The 14,461-nt window shown below is 42.5% G+C and overlaps 1 protein-coding gene and 1 long non-coding RNA gene across 3 annotated transcripts in view; one reads left to right on the forward strand and one right to left on the reverse strand.

Moving 5' to 3' along the window:
* The window catches only part of LOC134861005 (uncharacterized), a 51,515-nt gene that overhangs the window by 1,699 nt on the left and 35,355 nt on the right, over positions 1-14,461 (forward strand). The gene's annotated exons all lie outside the window — the stretch shown is intronic.
* Positions 299-11,030, reverse strand: efna1b (ephrin-A1b). Its single transcript, XM_063879447.1, has 4 exons — positions 10,732-11,030; positions 1,974-2,269; positions 1,707-1,877; positions 299-1,563 (listed from the first exon to the last, which is right to left on the reverse strand). The coding sequence occupies exons 1-4, from the start codon at positions 10,827-10,829 to the stop codon at positions 1,442-1,444; spliced, it is 687 nt and encodes a 228-aa protein (XP_063735517.1). The 5' UTR covers positions 10,830-11,030; the 3' UTR covers positions 299-1,441.

The raw sequence follows: 14,461 nt of genomic DNA on the forward strand, positions 1-14,461 counted from the left end.
TGGGCCTATCTCGCTGAACTATCCCCTATATTCGCTCCTTCATCATAACCCACTCGTGTTTGGTTTTCAGACTGTGAAATCTAAGCCAGGGAAAGCTGTGTACTCAGGAGGGACGAAAGGTGGGAGAGTGCAGAGAAAAGGGGGGATGAGAATTGACGTTGGGAAAGACCTGGGTGTGGAGGAGAGATTTTATCGGTACCAAAATATTTTGTCATTCATGTGAATCTCATGATGTCAGCGGGATTTTAAGACCCAAAATAAATACCACTGGAGCCGAGGAAAAACAAAGAAACTTGAATTACGTCACATTTCTTTATTTCACTTAAGATTTTTTCACATGTTAAAACTGTTTCTTATAGTTTTTCCTATGCACATATTTACAAATATACAGTTACAAAATGAAAAGAGCAGGTTTAACAAGAAAACAAATAGCTGTAAATGTATTATGGGAAGTCCCTTCAGTTTGAGGTTTGACTATGTGCAAATTGAAACACATCTGCACATCAGGCAGTGTACCATGTAGAAATGAGGGAAGTACTGAAGATGCTCAGCTCCCTAAAACCCATGTTTGTTTTAAAATGTATCTTCATATATTTGTCTGTTGTTCAGTGGCTCTCTGCCTTATGAGAACAAGTAATCGACTAGTTATTAGTTGGGACAAAAAAAAAGAAGACATTTTTAGGATCCAAATTGATTCTGGTGCATTTTTTTTCTAATCAAATCAAACACTTCATTAACTGCATTATGTTACTTTAGTGTTTAATGGCCCTTGAGCCGTAGAACTGAACTGAAAGAGTGTGTGAAATCAGATCCTTTCAGTGGAGTTAATCTAAACCAGATTGACTGCTTTTGTGTCCGTGTGGATCTCACAGTGTTGTTTTGACAGACTTGAAAAGATAAATCAGACTTCAGATGGTACAACAGGGAGCTGAGTGCTACATAACAACATGACAAAAATCCTACAGTCCTGGAAGTTCAGGACAACATTTGCAATACACAGACTTAATACTTTCTCTACAAGTAGAGGAAGAAAAATGACTAACATTTGGAGATGGGGAGCCCAATGCAAATGTGTACCAAAGTTAAAAACACAGGATAATGAATACAATGTATTCCTCTTGTCATTTTCACATTGATAATCATCCAGAAAGTATTTTGATCAGTTTGCTTGAAGTTTTGTTCGTAATGGCTTTAAAAAAAAAGAGTACATCTTAAACGATCATATAGGAGAATTTCCTTCCTTGTAATAAAGTCATAAAAAAAGATCCTCTTCTTTGGAACGGTCCACGTTCCACATTCACACAAATAAACACGCAAACGCACACTCACAGCACTGTCCATGCTCGTACAAAAAATATGTATAAAAAAATCTGTGTTCATTCATGGTCCCAATGACCGGCATTGAGGTAATATTGTCTCTGTTTCAGCATCCTGCTCAGTCTTAGTGTAGCAGCAGGGCTAATAAGGCTGGGAGCAAGGTAAAGAGGAGTGAAAAGGAAACCAGCTTTGCTTGTGAATTGCCGACGCTCCTCTGTAGTTTTGGCTCCATTACAGCAGGGTCATCTGAGATAAAGGAACGGGAGGGAGAGTCAGTATTAGATTACATTTCAGGCATTTTAAACACCTCCAGCTGAGTTCCTCTCAGACATGGGACTGTTGTGAGTATTTTGCATCTGTCGGGGTATTTTTGTTGGAACGATTCTCACCTGCTGGAAGCCGGTTAGAGGGATTGTGAACTCCTCCATTGGGAAACTTCCCTTTGCCTCCATCTGAGCTCTTTCCTGTATTTTCATCCTTGGTCTTTATGGAGCCGCTATGCCCGGCCACATCCACTTTGAGCCTTAGACAATCCTGGCCATGGTGATGCATTGGCTTGGCTGTGGAAAATAAGGAAGAGGGGACAGTTTTAGTAAAAGACACCTTCTGAGGATCACAATAAGTTGATGAAAAAATGTTTTTTTAAATATACTTACAGATATAATAATAGCTTTCTCCCTGTCTGAACTCCTTGCCCAGGGTAAAGGGGGTAAAACGCTGGAATTTCTCTGAGAATTTCTCGGGAGCGTGGGGAGCGAACGGCCGCGAGCACTCCCAACGCAGCTGGTCAAAGGAGTGAGGCTTGCACACCTCGTAGTCCTCCTTCTCCACCATGTACAGAACGTAGCGCTCAGCTGCATGCGATGGCACCTCGCCGTGGGTATAGTGGGGGCAGATGATGTCCAGATAGTCATTAATACGCACTTCCACTGTGTACTCATCCAACAGGAAGCTGCAGGGAGACAGAAAGAAAGAAAGGAGGAGGTTACTCACAAATGTCTTTATCAAGCAGCTATAATTTCAGTTAGCAAGAAAATATTGTCTGTTGGGATTTTGTACATTTTCAACACGCACCCTGACAGCATGGCTCATACAACACCACTTTAAGAGTAACAATGAGGGCTAATCACACATTTGCACACGCAGCCACAGCAAACAGGCTTACTCACGCAATAACACACAGTCACAGTTACTAGGCTGGAGGTCAGGTACAGTCTGAGGGTGTTTGTGCTGTACTTGTGCAAAGGCTGATCAGGTCGGACTTGTTCACTTTGTTTACAGACACGAAAAAAACCTAGAATCTCACTCTACCACCAACCCACTCACACACCTTCCTGCACTCTTCCCCCTTTTTTGCCTTCAGCAGATATTCACTTCTCACCTGTGGTAAGAGGACAAGACCTCACAATTTCCCTTTCTCTTGCTAGTCCACTTTATTTCTGTATACAACTCAGTGTCTTTTTCTATCAAGTCTTTTTCAAATGTTTGTGTCTCACTAGATTGTCTACCTGAGTGTTTGTCCAATAATGTGTCAAAGCTCTTGTTGTGACTCTTCACATTAATTTGCTGTCTCCATCTGAAGATCTGTCTCTCTGATTTCATTAAAGATGGAGACAGAGTGGGTGGAGACCGTCAGACTGTCGCTTTCTTTCTCCCTTTTCATCTTTACCCTTCATTTAGTTTTATGGCTCTTTTCAAGCCTCCCCGGCTCCTTTTTGCTCACTTCCTATGCTTGTTTGCTGTCCTAATGAAGTTCAGAGGAAAGATGACCAATAACTACAAATCCAGCACTGCATATTTGCAGTGATGATGTTCAATTCATACACAAACTAGTTTTTCAATTTTCACTTCAGTAACATTTTACTCTTCGATAATAATTAGCTATGATTCAGAACTGATTTTTTGGGGCAACATAGTAACCTGAATGTTGAATGACTGCTTGTAGATGCTTGTGTTTAGCGCATTGGAGAGAGTGAAAGTGACAAGAAAACAGCTCCTGTATGTCTGCAATTGTTTATGTGTGCTGTAAGTATGTGTGCCCCGGCATCAAAGCCAGGGACGTGGTGTCCCTAGCCCCCCTTGTCTTGTTGTTGTGGCTACTGTTAGGACCCCCTGGTCAAGTCACAGACAAACTGGCTCCAATCGTGGGCCTCTAACCCCTCCTTCCTGCCTCTCTATTAGTGTGTGTGTGTGTGTGTGTGTGTGTGTGTGTGTGTGTGTGTGTGTGTGTGTGTGTGTGTGTGTGTGTGTGTGTGTGTGTGTGTGTGTGTGTGTGTGTGTGTGTGTGTGTGTGTGTCATTAGTGCTAACCTATACCTGTCAAAACATGCTTTGTTAACTGAGAACAGCTCTACACTTGTTATCCAGGGCTAACAGGCTGATCAGCCTCCACTTGCAATCACTGCTCTCGCGTTGAAAAGGTTCTTTGTATTCGTCTACACTCCTGTGTAGGTGTGCACGCCTTTGTTTGTGTGTATTTGCAAGTGCACATGTTTTACTGAAAGAAAAAAGAGACATAGCTTGTAGCAGCCTAATTGGCAAAAAATATCTCTCGTCTTGTTTCTCTCTGCTCTGTTTCTTTGAGATGGAGCAGTAATAACAGAGTAAAAGAAATCAAGGTACTTGGAGATCTCTAGTTGTTTCCTCTGAAGTAAAGAGTAGTTTTAAATTGTATAGGATACACTTTTTTCCCACACTGCATTCTGGTTAGAGTCCTGGCCCAACTCCACATGGAAACACAGGCTTGTCAAAAGCCAACAAAAACAGACTCTGTTGCTAATTTCATTCACAACTCATGCTTTTAGGAAAACTCTCCTTTTATCCTTCTCTTCACTTCCTCATTTGCCGCCCTCCTCCTGCACTCCACCATTGGTCTGGCTAATTAAAAGCTGTTAGGGGTCTGGGGCCAACGTGTTCTCTTGAAAAGAAGGAGAGGAGGAATGAATGGGGTGTAATTATACCCTTTCCCTCCCCAAGGACAGATTGCCTGAAGGCTGCAGGGCCCTTTCAACCCCTATCTTACCCCATATGGAGCTTTCACTACCCTGACTGGGGTGGATGTGTGTTATATGTGTGCTCATATGACTGCCAGTGTATTGAAGTTGTTTTACCATTGCATTTGTGATGTCCAGAATTGTTCATGCTTTTCGTGGCTTCTGTTATATTTATCTTGCAACAGTTCAAGAAACTGGAAAAAACTATAGGTCAGAATGTTGCATAGTAAACCTGTGTCTCTCCATCCGCCTCACTCCCTCTACTTTACGTTTCACTCATCAAAGCTCTCCACTCTGGGAGACTCTCGTATCCCTCTGCGTCTGCTCTTGCCTCTGACCGATGGTTCTCGGGAGAATGAGAGTCGCGTTAACGTGATAGCTATGTCGTGTGTGAGAGGGAGAGCCAGGTGTGTGAGTTGTTGCAAACCTACTTTCCACACAGGCTCTACTTCCCGTGTGTTAGTTTGTTTGTGTGTTTTCATGTGAGAGGGATTCTCTGAAGACCCTTATTCAGGGCGTCTCATGCTCTGGGCTCATGAGCACATCTGTTTATCAAGGCCTACTGAAGCCTCTTGTGTGTGTTGAAGTTTGTGTGTGAGTTTTCTTGCATGTGACTGAGGTGTGGGAACTCAGCAAGGGTTGAAGGTGGCTGTAGCCTTTTTTCCTCTCTGCGGCAAAGAGGTCATTTCTCACCACGGAGCTACTCTTGCTTTTGCGTCAGCAGGCAAGTTGTATGTGTGTGTTTGAATTTAAGGTTGTAAAATGGGTTATGACAGTAGGTGAGTTCTTCAACACTCGGCTTTCTCACTTAAGCTTTGAAGTCCTGCTATTGTCCTTGCACTCGGCTCCCACCTCTTTCATTTTCTTTCTGCCATTCCTCTTTCTTTTCCCCTGCTGTCCTGCTGTTTTTTCGCCTGACTCTCACTGGTTGTGGTCCAACAACTGACACAGGAACTCTGTCTTTCAAATTCCCTCTGGGGAGCATTTCAAACTGTCAGCTGGGTCGAGAGGTTAGAGTTCAGGGTTGCAACTTCTCACACACTCTAACATCTGAGTCAGCGCTGAAAATATTTGTTTCACACACTGAGCAAGTCAGCACCGTCAAACACTAAACAGATGCATCCCCCTCCATTTGCTCTGCAGGTAATCAAGTAGTAAGTGTGCACACACAGGAATGTCAGATCTAAGGGGGGCTGCGGTTTGGAAGGTTTACTATGTTCTCACAAGGCGCGCTCATCAAATTTCCAGTCACACTCTCACACACTTTTACTTTGACGTGTACACTTAATACCCTATTAATTTGCTGTGGTATAGCAGCTTCACACCTCCTTACACACTGACCGAGGAGCTGTCAGTGGTTCTAATGGGTTTAGCTGCTCACTAGTGGGATACTCCATTACTGTGCCAATCTAATATACACTGGAAAGTCTTTCTAGATTAGCTTCCAATGTAATAAAGCTTCATTCTTCCTCTGTCTCATTGTCTTGCAATATGAAACTCAGTGGGAATTCTGCCTCTACTAGATACGAATACCAGTTTATGTCCCTACTCAGCTTCACTGTAGTAACTAGATGCTAATCTGTGTGTTGTTATATGCATGCACTTTGTAGTTAACATACTGAGAATCCTTTTGGCCTTTGCAAGATGAGCATTTAAAATGGTCAGTCCAGCCGTTTCTCAATTATTCAATTCAAAACTTCTCCCCTCCCTTCATCCATCACTGTCGAGTCTCTCCTCCCTCCGTCTGCCTCTCCTTTATTCTTCCAAAATCACCCCATCCCCCCTCTGCCTATCCTCTATTTTCTCTTGTCTCTTAATGCTCACATAATATACCAGCGCTCTTCATCCAGGCTAATTTCTCAACACAAATCCCTTTCTCTAGTTCACCCTTCTTTCACCCTGCAACCCGGCCTCAATTCCTCCTCCTCTCTGCCCCCAAAATCCTTTCACCCTGTCTCCGTTATTGTAGCCTCCTTTTCTGTCTGCAATGAATAGAAGAAGGCCAAATGCTACCATGCTTGGTTTCATATGTTTTGGGGTCATGGAGAGTTAATCTGTGTTCCTCTGTCTGTCTTGACTTGCTGAGAGAGAGGGAAAAAGTTCAGTAACTTCTAAAATAAAATATTTTACTTGTCATATTTGAAAAAAGTGTTAATTAACTGAGGCACAACATCCTCAAAATACTTGAGCAGCAGTCCAGCAGAAATATATTGCCAATTCTGCCCTTTAGAGGGCGACGGTGGGCTATGAGTGGACAACAGTGCCATGGTATGCCTGAAATGCTATGAATGAGCAGTGTACACATAGCATGCACATGAATGCTTGCCCACACATACTACGATAGTGCTAGGCAGGAGTAGGCCTCTCTAATGTTAGCAGAGCCAGAGCTGAGGGGTGCTCTGTCTTCCTCTGGTGGAAAACTACTTGGCCCAAAACAGAGGAAGGCCTGTGAAAAAGGGGGGGACGGGAGGAAGTCTGGACCACAGATAAGGAAGCGAGAGGAAGAGCAGAGAGAAAACAGAGGTGTATGGATACTGTGACAGGGAAGGAGAATGCCCAAAGACCTGGGACACATATATAAAGTATATTCACTAATATTGTCAGCTGGTGCTTGGTGTGATGCTGCATGAAAGTATGTATGTTCTATAAGCGTGCAAATTAAGAGGACAGTTATGTCAGTAGGGAAAACACACAAATCCTTTTGATTAAATGGAAAGCATGCATAGCAGGCTAAATGAAATGTCCAATAGTGCTTGTAATTGATTGCTCTGATGAAGGACGCATCCCATCAGGGAGATTATGGAGTGAAATATTAATTATGACATCTCCAGGTTTATTAAGGAATGTATATATATATATATTGTAATGATTACGCAATAAGCCACTGACCCACATACACAGACTATAGTGGATAAAGCTTAACGAAAATGACAATAAATTAAATCAAAGGATCACATGGGCATATATATATATATATATATATATATATATATATATATATATATATATAGAATATAGCCAGCAGGATGATGGTTTTGTGTCTATGGGTCAGATGGTCAGATTACAAGTCATCTGTAATCTATGTTAGTGTGTCTGTGTGTATGGGAGTGTGTGTGGGGGAGTGTGTGAGAGTGTATGTATATGCTCTCATTCTGGTGAGATTAGAGGCCAACAACCAGACGGGACGATGGGTGGGGAGGGGTAAATAATGAGTGAAATGGGAGACCGATAGAGGGGGGAAAAAATGTATAAAATGTACAAGTTAAAGGGGTGGTGGTGGGCGGGGGCTGGACTCATCCTCCAAACTATATGTACATGTCAAGGCAGGCCCGGCTGCTTCAATAACAGCAAAGCAGACAGAGCCAGACACAGAGGGAGATAAACAGAATATTACATTACACCAAACTCCTGATAAAGATATTTGCACAGACACCAGGGAGCACGGGAAATAAACCCAGGCCATTCTAGATGGATGAAAGCCGCCAAATAACACAGAGATAACGGAACAAAAGGAGGCCGTACTTCCACAGCTGTGCTGAAAACTGGAGATATTAAATGCACTTGTGCATCAGTAAGTAGAAAAAGAGATGGAGGGCTCAGGGCCAGTGCCACTCTGGGAGGAGTCCCAGCTGTTTAAGTTAGTAAAAGGAGTGAGGATGGGGAGAGGAAGAGACAGGTACAGTGAGAGAGCGAACACACACACACACACACATACACATACACATACAGCTGAGATGAGTATAGTAACAGCAGGGAGGAATGCTGGCTGTAGCTAATATTAACATACAAGTTCTCCCTCTCTTGCCCCCCAGAGTGTGTAAGTGTGAGTCACGGTAAGGCTGCTTACCGTAACGGCCGCTCCTTATTTTACTCTGACTTTGGAGCAAGCACACACACACACACTTGAAGACAGACTAACAATCACGTACTCTCCAAAACAAAAACGCTTCCTGTTAAACGCTGTTAAAGGGCAGCACAAGTTCAACAAGTCACACTCTCTCTCACACACACACACACACACTTGATACAGAAAGAGACATGTAGTGTAAACAAGATTGGACTAGACTGAGAAAAACATGCCTCTCCACCTGTCAGCTAGGAAATCTGTACACACACACACACACACACACACACACACACACACACACACACACACACACACACACACACACACACACACACACACACACACACACACACACACACACACACACACACACACACACACACACACACACACACACACACACACACACACAAATTCCCTCCAAGACTCAAAATATAGGATTAAATTAAACTATACTGACAAGTTAGTGAAAATCAAACACACCCTTACACTTACACACACGTCAGTGTACATCTCTATACTCAACTACATGAATGGGCAGAATGCTGCCATCTGGTCACTGTCCTCCTACTAAGACAAATCAAGGCTGCTTCAGTACAAGAATCAATTAGCATCAATTATCCACAGCCTGATGCCGTATAAGCCCTGTTGATAAATCAACATGATCCTTCCGAACAGGTGACCGATTGATCACTTGGGAACGATTTGGGGCAGGTGGGCTTTTAGCTAGAAAGCAGGAGACCAAAAGACAAAGGGAGAAGATGGAAAAAGGGAGTACAAAAGACAGAAGTGAGAGGTAATGTAAAGGGGGGAGTTAAAGAGGGGAATGAGGGATTCAAGTTATAATGGAGATTAGACTGTACAATGTCATAAAATATACAGTATATAATACAAGTGGCATGTAGGGGTCAGCCGATAATCGTTTCATTTTGGCTTATAGATGTCATTATATCCTCTTGAGTGAGAAATGGGGAATTGGAAAGCGAAAGGCCTCAGTTCAACTGGAGTACAACTGGAGATCAACTTTTTCGTTATACAACTCCCATAAATACTCCAGGGAGGTAGAGACAGATTAAAGACAGTGGACCACTCTGGTCTCCATCTCCATCTATGCCCTCTTTTTATCTCCATTATCCTTTCTTATTTGAACTAAATTTGAAGCTCCTGTTTCCTCTTTCTTCAGACCAAAGAGCCTCTGGTTTCACATTTCTTTTCTACCTTTTCTTTCTGTCACACCAAAGTTCTTTGCCTCTGTGTGTGGTGACTCAGGTGTACAACTCAGGTGGGTCCAAACCTAGCCTGTGAGTCACACATGGACTAACCCATGACACAAGCACTGCTCATGACGACAGAACTTTCCATTAGACTCCTCTTATCCTCTTATAAGGATAATTGTTTTCCTTGTTACAGGGGCTATTTTTTAGCCCCGAGTGTATTGTCATTCTTAAAGGGCAATTAGAGAGCCTGAGACAGTAATGTAATCAAGACAAAGACTCAAAGGCCATAATGGCTTTTGCCCTTGTTTAGTCTCGGTGGCGGGTTATAATCGACCTATCTCGGGAGCAGAGGATCGGCCAGGGCCCGTCCTTTTGTTTCAGCTGAGTTATAAAATAATACTGTATTTCAAGCTTGGGGGGGATCACTCGCTCCACGCTAAAAGCTCAATAAATCGCATTGCGATATTGCGCGTCTGTCAAGCTGCATCGATCCCACTGAGTGGTAGGATAGCATTACATTTCTGACCTCAAAACAAAGTAATCAGCAATATGTGCCTCTCACTCTGGCACACACACAATAAACACATTCACTACCTTTCCATATCACTATGATACTGGTAGTGTTGATGTGGTGTATTTATAAAATGATCTCTAATCTGATTTAAATGATCAACTTTCCTTGACACCCCCCCCCCCACACACACACACACACACACACACACACACACACACACACACACACACACACACACACACACACACACACACACACACACACACACACACACACACACACACACACACACACACACACACACACACACACACACACAGGTGCAGACCCTACAGACAGCCTTAGTGGCCAAGTTCATACTCGTCAGTCTATTTTCTACTACTAGTGTATGTCTGTGTATGTGTTGTGGTTAAATATAGTGGAGAATCTGTCCATCTGTCTTGGCGTCCTGCTCGCAGTCTTCTGCTTTTACAACCCGCTGCTACAGTCGGATCATAATCCTGTTAGGCGAGTTAAAAAAGGTAGACCTCACACCTTAACCGTCTCACGAACCTTTAATTGTCGACCTGACTGAAAACAACAACACACTTTGTCATTGGTAGCCCTTTGAAAGCGTAAACAGCCCCCAGGCCTTAATGACACAATCTATACTATATAGAAGCTTCACATTAAATGTCAAAGAGGATAAATTAGATAAACACTTGAGACATCGGGAAACAGGCTAAACACAAAGACAGACAGAGCAGTGAGTGACTGGTACTGAACTACTTACACATACAACTTGATCCACACACACTATCACTCGCACACACGACATAGCGCTCAAAAGCAGATCAGCACTTACTTTGGGTTTGAGCCGTTCCAGAACACGCTGTGTCTCTCTGCACAAGCGAACCAAGCACCGATGCTCATCGCCAAACACACCAGATACACCAACTCCATATCTCCTGTTCTCGAAAGGACGCTTAAGTGAAACTAAATAAGCGATAATTGAAAAAAAAAGAAGCTTTTGTTATTGAAGTTTTAAATGCGTAAATACGTGCACCGAAAACAACAACCGCGGATTAAACGTCCTGTAGTAGCAATCAAGTCAGATCAAGTGATGGAGCTCACCAAACACTGTCGCAACTCTTGAGTGATTCACTGAAGCGCAACTTCTCTGTTTTGTGCAGCAAAGACTCCACCCCGCGTTATAGTGCCAGCCAATAGCAGTAAGGCAATTTAAATGTCCCTCCCACTATAGCTAATGGAGACACTCCCTCCAGCTGCTCTCACGCTACATCAGGAACACATAAAACACAAAAACAACCCTTACCGGGATTATAATAATAACATCGCAGAAGCGTAACAAATAAATGTAAGCCACTGTGTCATATTGGGCTCACAGGTCAAGACATTATGAACAAAAAAAGTTTAAAAAACCCACAACTGCTTACTGTATCCCTACAGTATGGGATAGATGTATTAAGGGACTTAATAAACACCAAGTTACCAACACGTTTTATTTATTGTTGAAATAAATACAATTGATTAAGAGTGTATAATGTAATATAATGGGTGATCACAGGCTATATTTCAAATGAATTATTTACATATGTTACTCTAGTAATTTAAGTTTTCTTCATTATAAAAATAGTCTTTTACTAGTCAATGTCCAGCGATCAAAAACATACAGTGTTCAAACTAAACGTTGCTTCGAGTATGAATGTATAAGGTAGTTTAATCCATACATGTGTCATTTTATACACTGTGATCTGAAACGTAACTAGAAATTTGCTTTTGTGTAGTGGAGTAAAAAGTACAGTATTCCCCTCTGAAATGTAGTGAAATACAAGGATTAATTTACAAAGAAATTGAAATGTGTTTTGCCATTAAAAATAAATAAATAGGTTATTTAAAATGTTGCTGAAAGTTGCTACTGTGTTATGGTGGTGTCTTTTCTTGTTGTTATTGTCTTGTTCATGTCTTAACAATGCAAAGTCTTGCTAATAAGCTGTCTTGCATTATGTTGTGACGAACTGTATGTTGCAACTGTTTCATGCTGAGTTGTTAGTTTGTTATTGTGCATTGTTATTCGACTTTGTCAACTACTTTTTACATTGCAATAAAAGGCATTGTTAAGAAATGTTTGTTGACATGGACTTTGGAACTGAGCTGTAAATATGTGGCAGCCCTTTTTTTCGTATGACATAATTTGAACATATGACATACTAACAATACATTTGACCCTGCTTGTCCCAGTTTTCATTTGAGAATCTTCTGCAAAGAGACGTGCGTTCTTGTAGGCGGTTGTTGTGTAGCCTCGCTGGTATACTAATTACCTTGTGCCAGATAGTAAAGAATTACTACCGTCTTATCAGCCAGTCTAATCTTCTGGTCTCTGCTTATCGCGTCCCCAGACAGGTACGTTTAGAAAACAACCTCACAGATGGTGTGGATAAAGTCCAGACCACAGGGTGTCAGCGGGATTGTGGCCCAAGCAGGAGAGGGCTTCCCTCGGGCAGGAATGGAGTCCAGCTTCGGCTAGCTGGTTCAGAGCTGCCTAGTAACAGGAGAGGCATTTTGTGTGAGTGTGTGTGTGTGCAGATGAGCGGAGTGCCTAACTGTCCCTAGGCTTCGCTGGGCAAGCAGACACATGTCCTGGCACTCTGAGAGGATCACACACACACACACACACACACAGATCCCGTAGGCAGTTGGGGTAACTCACGGCTGAGGGCGCTTTTCCGTTCAATAATGTCTCGCCAAAAATGACGGGCTAATGAGGAGGAAGAGGGGTGAGGAGGTGATGTGTGATCAAGAATAATGTGAACAAGACTATAAGCTGCTACCAATGAATTCTCCTTATGTAAAACCTATTGATGTTTTCCTATATACAAGCAGCTATTCCTGTAATGCCCACCTTTTTTCACTTAGCTCTGCTAACACCGTAAACTGCTTTAAACATATGTATTGATTTCCTCTAAGGAATGACTGAAATGCAAATACTTTTGCAGCAGCTCCAAAACTAGCTAGTGATTCACAGCCTTCAGACTACCAGCAAAAGGAATTCCGGTTCCCACTCAGTGGCCTACATAACATGCTAGGAGTCACTGTCAGTTTCTCTCGATGCCAGCAGACTTCCGCGGGTCAAACATGGGCTCTTCTCATGATACATGTAACACATAACCAGCCCTGTAACAAGACAGAAACTCAAATTTAGAAATTCACAACCCACAAATACTCCTCCTCTCTGCAACCAAGCGTTAGGTGGCAGGGATCCCTCATGTATGCGTAATATACGTGACGTGTACACACACACAAACAAACATTTAGGTATTCTCTGCAGGCACTTATGATGGTGTTCGAGCTATAGAAACTATGATTGACTCTCAGCTTGAGATTTAATCCTCCCACAGCCCATACAGGCACACTCAGATACAGACAGGGAAGACCAGGGCTTCTGCGAATGACAGTAAAGTAGAGAAAACTTGATGGCTCCAATAAGAAACTCACAGGAAAAAAAGTGTTAGAGACGAAGGAAAGCTTGACAGCTCTGAAAGTGATTTAAAGGAATTCTGGGGAAGACCTGACAGCTATACACTTCTCAGCAAAGAGAAGTTGCCTTGTTTATTTCCTAGTTATTACGTCTCCAGGCGTCACAGTTTCTGCCATGAGTTGTTCAACATGCTATGGAAATCCCACAATTACATAACTTGCGTAATTAAGTATGTAGCGCTACCTGTACCTGGCAATACCTGATTTTTTTCTTTCTTACTCTCTCAACCTTGGCAAATGCTTTTCTTTCAGATATAAATGAGTTTTGGGAAGTGAAAAAATACATGAAAACCTAAACAGATGTCAGAGGGGAAAAAAAGTATCAGCATGGCTAGAAAAAGGGTTAAGGATATGTGGGAGACAACTATTTAGAAAAAAGGAGTCCGCTCAGTCTATTACATTTCAGTCTTGCTTCTTTCCTTCACTTCTTCCTCTCTACTCATCCTGCTTGCCTAAGGCAGGGATCAGAGTTGGTCAGGGATCGCTGTCTCAAGATTTGAAGTTTGATACACACACAGAGATATATAGCAGGAGTGTTTAATAGAGACGAGAGAGTAAACCAAAATGAGGTGGAGTGAAACTTGGGGTTATAGATGAGGCTCATGGAAACACATGGGCGTCAGCCGAACCAAAACATAATAAAAACCAAACAGGGATGGTAGAGAAACAGCTAAGTGGCTAAGGCAGTTGTATGAACATATATATGTATGTGCTTGCACAGGTTTTATTAAAGTTTTAGGTTGTGTAGGAGTGCTCTGATCCCTGCTGCTGTCTTATTGTTGCTGCAGTAGAAAGCACAAGATGCTATCCTGTTGGATACAATTCTGCCTCTTCTTTTGTTATGACTTATCACGCCATCACTCCTCGTGCCCTCAAGCCTCTGCCTTGGCCTCAGCTGCTGATGTTCAATTTGTGCCCATCCTTCTGAGCTTCTCCCTCAGAGAATAGCCTTAGCTGTTATTGGAAAAAAAGGTCAAGGAAAGATCAACATTATGACACAATGGCAAGGGTATAAAGAGGCTTAAAGGGGCTAAATC

Source organism: Eleginops maclovinus, chromosome 3, assembly GCF_036324505.1.
Source record: "Eleginops maclovinus isolate JMC-PN-2008 ecotype Puerto Natales chromosome 3, JC_Emac_rtc_rv5, whole genome shotgun sequence".
NCBI classification, from domain to species: domain Eukaryota; kingdom Metazoa; phylum Chordata; class Actinopteri; order Perciformes; family Eleginopidae; genus Eleginops; species Eleginops maclovinus.

Coding starts and splice junctions, on each gene's coding strand:
- efna1b (XM_063879447.1), bottom strand. CDS start 10,829: ATGGAGTTGGTGTATCTGGTGTGTTTGGCGATGAGCATCGGTGCTTGG. Junction 2,270..10,731: donor TGGAACGGCTCAAACCCAAA/GTAAGTGCTGAT, acceptor GTCTCCCTGCAG/CTTCCTGTTGGATGAGTACA. Junction 1,564..1,706: donor CTCTAACCGGCTTCCAGCAG/GTGAGAATCGTT, acceptor CCTTTATCTCAG/ATGACCCTGCTGTAATGGAG.